We start from the raw sequence: 6939 nt of genomic DNA, 5'->3' as shown, positions 1-6939 counted from the left end.
TAATATTATATTTAAATTAATAATTTAAGTATTTTATACAAATTGTTCCAAAGTGTATCTTTAAAATGATAATGATTTACATCCAACAACATATTAAAACTAATAAATTAAGTATAATATATTAAAAGTTAAAAAATATAACTTTATAAGTAGAAGTAGATATATTAATTTAATAATGAAATTTAGTTTATATATGATTACACTTTAGGTTAAATATTTATTTAACCTTATTAACCAACTTATAATTATTATTAGAAATAAATTGAAAAGTTATGGGAGTTTCAAATGAATGTGATGAAAGGAAAAATGCATGAGAGTTTCAAATGAATGTGGTGAAAGAAAATATGTTTCCTTTATAATATAATATGATAGATAGATATAGATATAAATTAGGCGAATATCCACACATTTCGCATAATATAAACATATGGTTATAATATTAAGAGATATAATATACATGTTGTTAAATATTGATTATTGTTAGCTCATCATTATACATTTTTTTAAAATTATGTATTATTAATTATTAATTATTATGACATACGGATTATCGAATAATATTTAAATTTGTTGAATGAGAATTTAGTACCGTACATTATAAGATCTATTATTCTGGTTATACCATTTGCTATTACATTGTTATGTGATGCGACCTTGCTCTGTTGCTCTGGCTCGATGTCTATGTCTGGTGTGGCGCTAGAGAGTATCTGCAAGGTCACAAGAGAAAATCGTCGTCAGTCGTTTCCCGGGAGTCAAGTTAGGTAAGGTTTAGGGTATTTCTGATAGGAATAGCTTGGTAATGAGTGCTTACCTTTAGCGCACCTGAATGCGTCCTTTTATATTTAGCGACCATGCTCATCCGTACGAGACAGGATCACATTTAGGGGACAAGGTCAGAGGCACTGATTGGAGGGTTGTGCACCTCTTTCTGTCAGAGCATTGCCATTGGTTCCAGCGGTAATGCTATGATCATTCGCCTTGTCGCTTGACCGTATCCTTTGTCTTGATGTCGGGAGCGTCCCTAGCGGGCGCAAGCCTTTCATTGGGGCACCCTGCTCTTAGGGGCGCTGGCGGACGCTGAGATCGTTTCTCCTGGCTCGGCCAGGGGGCCAGGTTTCTTGGTCGGGCATGACTCTTCTGTTCCGGCTTAGGCACGTCATGAAGTCCCCAGTCCAGTAGCCGTAGTGTTGTACTACTTGATACATCGTTCTGGGCTTGATAGCTTTACACGTGTTGTTTCTTCGTTCACCCGCCGTTCAGGTTTTAATGGTAACATGACCGCTCATGATGACCAACAGTTATGTCATCGTGTCAGACATTTTGAACATCCCGCCCTTTCCGTTTTCTTATAAGAGTACCCATCGTAACTTCTTATCTACATTTCTTTTTCCTCTCTGCTCTTCTTCCTTATCTCACTTTTCTTCTCCTTTCATGGCGAGTCCCCCGAGCATTGTGCCTTCTATCTCTGAGTACACGCATCTTGAGACCACTTATGGACTCACTTCTCTCGTTGGTGTGGAGTTTCCTTCACCAGGTTCTTCTATCCTCCCCCCCTATCCCGGAAAAGTTCGGATCTACCAGAAAACCCTGGATGCTGGCCTCCGTCTCCCCTTAACTGATTTCTAGGAGGAGGTGCTTCAAAGAGACTGTTGCAGTGTTTAAATGCTAACACCAAACTCTGTGAACAAGGTTGTTGCTTTTGAAATGATCTGTCGGGCTAATGGGTATCTTCCTGACTACTTTGTCTTTAAGTACTGCTTCCGCTTTTTTGTTGTACCGGTGATAAATACACGTTTTTCGTTCGTCGGGAGGGGGGGGGGATACTCTGGTGCCTGATGGTCGGAAGCCCAAAAACTGGCAAGACAAATGGTTTTGGGTTAATCAGGGTTTGGTGGGTAGCGGTCACTATCGTGCTAATGCTTTTGATAATACTATCCCCAAACTATTTGCTCATAACCAAGGTGTGGCCGATCTTCTTAAGAATGTCCAGGTGTCTCCCGAGGATTACTCTAAGGCCCTTCTCTCTGGTGTGGGGATGAGCCCGTCTTGGAGGCATCGCGGTAAAATGGCAGTTTTCTTCATCATCGTTGATGGTACGTTTCTGTGTTTTCCCTTTGTTTACCAGTGTTAGGGCTTTATTATTTGGCGGTCTTCCCCTCCTGACTTTTCTTTCATGTCTTGACATTTCCAGGTCACGAGTTTCCTTTGTCCATGGATGAAGTGCTCCGGAAGCGCTATAAGGGTAAACTGGAGCATCGGGAAGTGGATCTGGTTGAACACCTCCTTCCTCCCTGCCGATTGGATCAGCTTGCTCTGACTACTGTTATGCCTATTCCTCCATCGATGAACGAGAACCCGTTATCTGCTGAAGCGGACCCCCTTTCAGTTTGTTCTCTTTCCTCCATCATGCCTTTGGGTGGTGCTCACCATACTTCCTCTAAGGGTGATAAGGATAGCACGAATAATGTGATCGTTGATGTTCAGCGGCTGCAAGCCAAGTGGAAAGCCATTCTAGCCATAGTGGAGTCGGTTGTCGGTGCACCTAGTGCTGCCAAACGAGTTCAGAATAGGCGAAGCTTTTTGCGCCTTCTGAGTTCGATTTCTTCATCCCTGGCAGCTGTTGTTGTAATCCATGGTGATGACATTCCACAGTCTGAAGGGATTGGCGGGGCACCTAAACAACCCGTTGTTCCTTCTCAGGTTATTCATCCTTCCTCTGTTAATCATTCTCCTTCGAAGGACCTTCATGATCCGGACCCCACTCCTGTTTCTCCCTTCAAGGCCTTGGGTGGGGAGCCTTTAGGGCCTTCTCCCTTTATCCATTCCTCGAATCTTCACAATGAATCCCTTCTTTCTGTTCGTCCTAATGCTTTGCAGTTTTCCCGGCACGCCTTTCCTCCGGCTGCCATTGCTGATATGGAGACTATGGGTAGTCATGCCCTTTCCCATAACATGACTTACACTGCTGTGCAGTCCATGTTTTATCTTGCTGCAGGAGCCCAACGTATTCAGATGTTCAGCGAGATGGAGGCAACACATGTTGGTTGTGGGGCTCGTGTTACTGATTTGGAGTGTCGTATTTCAAAACTTAATAATGATCTTCAACGTTCGGAGCGGAAGTACCAGCTTCTTGCCTCTGAAAAAGCTGTCGTGGAAGATGTTAGGTCGGGCTTGGAGGTGAAGGTTGATTCTCTTTCTCAGGTGAACGAGGGTTTAATGATTCAGGTTGAGAGCCTTGAACGTGATGCAGCTGATCATGATTGGGTGGTTGCTGATTTCAAGTCGAATGCGAGCGTTGTGCAGCGTGATCTTAATTGGTTGCTACAAGTGGGGCTCGTACGAGTCGTAGATAAGCTAATTGAGCATCCGGAGTTCACAGGGGCGGTGAGTCTCATTCGTCATGCTGCCTTTGTTGCCAGAGCAAAATTTGTGCGTAAAGCCCTGGCTGCTGCCGGTCATCAAGGTGTTGTGGACGCCCCCGCCTCTGGCCTTGTTGCTAGTGTGAATGAGGCTCTCTTAGCGTTTTCTAGTATGGATCATGCTTCACTTTTGGGATTGGGTGAATTAGAAATGCAGGGGGTTCGTGATCATTTCTCTTTTTCTGGTTCCGATGGTACTCCTGAAGATGTGGAGGGCGGCAATGAGGAGGTTGATCGTGATAACAAAATGATTGCTGGTAACGAGGGTGTTGTCGATGAAAGTGGTTATGGAGGTGGTCATTTGGACACCGATGGTTGTTTGGGTGGTGAAGGTAATAAAGATGTTGTAACTATTGTTCATGAGTCAAACCGTGTTGAGGATGTTGTTTCTGAGAGCATTAGAGGCGTGGGAGATGTTGTTGGGCTTGTTGGCGGTGATGGAAACGGTGGTGATGATGATATGATTGGCGATGCATAGATTCTGTGTGCTACCCCTATGGGGTGTGAAAACTTGTGTGTATTTGTTGCTTTCTCTTTTTTTTGTTGATGGATGGTTGTTTTTACTTTGTTGGCGATGCTACTCTTGCGTAGCTTTTGATGGTTTATGCTATGCTATTGGTTGTGTGTTCATTTTTCTATGTATCGCTAGTTGCTAGATTGATTAATGCCGCAGGGCCACGCTCTAAGCGTTAGACCTTATGTTGAGCATAGGGGTTATGCATTGATGGCTCGACGCTCTAAGCATCTGCATAGGCATCGTACATGTTGATCGTAAGGTTTAATACACTAAGTATTGAGGCTGAATGCACTAGGATTTAATACACTAAGTATTAATACTGAATGCGCTAAGCAGTATAATTTAAATGTTCAGTACACTAAGTATAGGTTTTCATCACTTTGATTGCTTAAATTTGTACACTAAGTACAAGATTTCGAACATGTCAAATAACAAAAGCTTTCTTTTGTAAGGTGCTTAAGCACTTAGGTTTCTGTCTTGGTTTCTTACTCTTCGGCGCTTGAGTCATCCACCGACACCCACATAGAGGGATATCCTGGCTTTATCTCCTTTTTGTAGAAGCTTTCTTTTAGAAGTAGAATTTGCTCAAATTCCTTGTATTCCCTGTTCTTGGTATCTATCTTCCTTCCATTGTTTCCAAGGCGTAACTCCCCATTTTGGTTCGCTTTAACAACTCTGTATGGGCCTTCCCATACGGGTCCCAGCTTCACCTAAGGCTGAGCCTGACTTGCTTCGCTCTTTCTTAGCATATATTCTCCCGCTCTGAACGCTTTTTCCCTGACTCTTTGATTGTAGTATCTTTCTGCCGCACGCTTGTACGCTGCCTGGCGTATGCTTGCCTTCTTTCGCCTCTCCTCAAGGGTATCAAGATTCAGCCTCAGGTCCTGGGAGTTGGCCTCTTCGTCAGTGCAGCTTGTCCTTGGCGTTCCTATCTTCACCTCTACTGGGAGCATTGCCTCCGTTCCATATGTCAAGCTAAATGGTGTTTCCAGCGTGCTTGTCCGTAGGGTGGTTCTATATGAACATAGCACCATTGGTATTTCGTCAATCCAGTTTCCCTTGGCCTTCCCTAGTCGTTTCTTGATCCCGTTCATGATGGTTCTGTTGGATACTTCTGTATGTCCGTTTGATTGTGGATATGTCACTCATGTGAATCGTTAGTTGATCCCTTTGCTGGCACACCATTCTTTGAACGAGTTTTCAGCAAATTGGAGTCCATTGTCACTTATCAATGTTCTAGGCGTGCCAAACCTGGTCAAGATGTTCTTCTAGACAAACTTAATTATGTGCCTTCCTGTTATGCATGCCAACGGCTCTGCTTCAATCCATTTTGTAAAATAATCCACCGCCACGACCACGTACTTTAGCTTCCCTGGTGCTTCTGGGAATGGTCTCATAATGTCTCTTCCCCATTGATAGAATGGCCATGGGCTGGATATGTTGGATAAAGGCGCGGGTGGATTTTCTTGGACTGGGGAAAATATTTGGCATTCCATGCATGCTCTTGTTAGCTCTGATGCGTCTTGGTGCGCCGTTGGCCAGTATATATCCATCCAAAGTACCTTCCCTGTTAAAGCCTGTGCCCCCTCATGTGCGCCTGCTTGGCCTGCATGTGCTTCTTGCAATACCTCTTTCCCTTTGGCTTCATCTACGCATATTAGCCATGGGGTTGCGAACCCCTTCCGATACCTCTCCCCGTTGATTAGTACATATACAGGTGCCTTTATGTGTATTTTCATGGCTTCATCATGGCTATTAGGGAGGATGCCTTGCTGCAAGTAATCTATCAGCAGAGTCATCCACATGGGTCCCGCTTTTCTGAGTGTGTTTATCTGTTGTTCCTCTATACTCCTTTCCTTGAGTACTTCGACCAGAACCTTCTTTGATAAGTAGTTGAAACATGTCGATGCGAGTTTTCTTAAGGCGTCTGCCCTCCTATTCTCGCTCCTTGGGATCTGTCTGATTGTGAATTCCTTGAAGGATTTGGTAAGTTGCCGCATTGTTTTAATGTATCTTTCCATTCTCTTGTCTCTTGTTTCGAAACTCCCATTCACCTGGTTGGCAGCCAATTTTGAGTCCGTTAGCGTTGCTACGGCTTCCATCCCCATTTGCTTGGCCAGGCATAGGCTGTGGCGAGCAGCGCCTCATACTCTGCCTCGTTATTTGATGTGTGAAAGTTGAAACGGAGGGCATACGTAACTTCTTCTTCCTCTGGGATGGTTAGGATTAGACTAGCCCCTGAGCCTTCCCTGCTGGACGCTCCGTCTATGTACAGTGTCCACTTTCCACTTTCATCCGAGATCTCTTTTACTGCCATAATTCTTTCTTTGGCTGCATCTTCTTCTCCCGGGATTTTGAGTAGAAAATCCGCTAACGCTTTCCCCTTGATGCTTGTCCTTCGTCGGTAACTGATGTCATGCTCACCCAACTCTATTGCCCACTTTGCTAGTCTACTTGACGTTTCGGGCTTGAGTAAGATTTGCTTGATCGGGTGATTCGTTAGGACCATTATTAGGTGCGCCTGAATTTACCGCGTTAAATGTCTTGTAGCATAAGTTAGTGCCAGCACCAGTTTCTCCAGGGTGGGATAGTTATGTTCGGAGCCCTGTAGGCTTGGCTAACGAAGTACACTGCTTTTTCTCCCCTTCTCTTTCCACAACTAGTGTGGACGATATGGCTTCGGCTGAGGTTGAGAGGTATACTTGTAATATTTCCCCCGAGATGGGGTTGGCTAACGTGGGTAGTTTGTGTAAGGCTTCTTTGATGCCTTGGAGCACTTCCTCTGCTGCTGTGACAACCCGAAATTTTCGTTCGGTCAAACCCTAAAGTCAATCACTTCAAATTATTAGTCAAGTTCATTTTTATTTGTTGTTATCAAATTTAAAGTTCGTTTGATTATTTTTATAATTATTCTTCAAACGAACGGGTGAAAGCAAGTGTCGTCTCGAGTCTTGAAATTCCAAAACCGCAAGTACCACGTAGTTAGGAAATTCACGTCCAAAC

General features: G+C 43.9%; 2 protein-coding genes across 2 annotated transcripts; both read right to left on the bottom strand.

Moving 5' to 3' along the window:
* Positions 1-4646: 4646 nt before the first annotated feature.
* Positions 4647-5030, bottom strand: LOC145029641 (uncharacterized). Its single transcript, XM_078978134.1, has one exon. The coding sequence runs from the start codon at positions 5028-5030 to the stop codon at positions 4647-4649; it is 384 nt and encodes a 127-aa protein (XP_078834260.1).
* Positions 5031-5204: 174 nt separating this feature from the next.
* On the bottom strand, positions 5205-6044 carry LOC145029640 (uncharacterized). Its single transcript, XM_078978133.1, has one exon. The coding sequence runs from the start codon at positions 6042-6044 to the stop codon at positions 5205-5207; it is 840 nt and encodes a 279-aa protein (XP_078834259.1).
* Between the last annotated feature and the right edge of the window lie 895 nt (positions 6045-6939).

The sequence above is a fragment of the Lactuca saligna genome, chromosome 2 (assembly GCF_052625555.1).
Source record: "Lactuca saligna cultivar CGN05327 chromosome 2, ASM5262555v1, whole genome shotgun sequence".
NCBI classification, from domain to species: Eukaryota; Viridiplantae; Streptophyta; class Magnoliopsida; order Asterales; family Asteraceae; genus Lactuca; species Lactuca saligna.
This window is presented reverse-complemented; position numbering and strand designations above follow the sequence as displayed.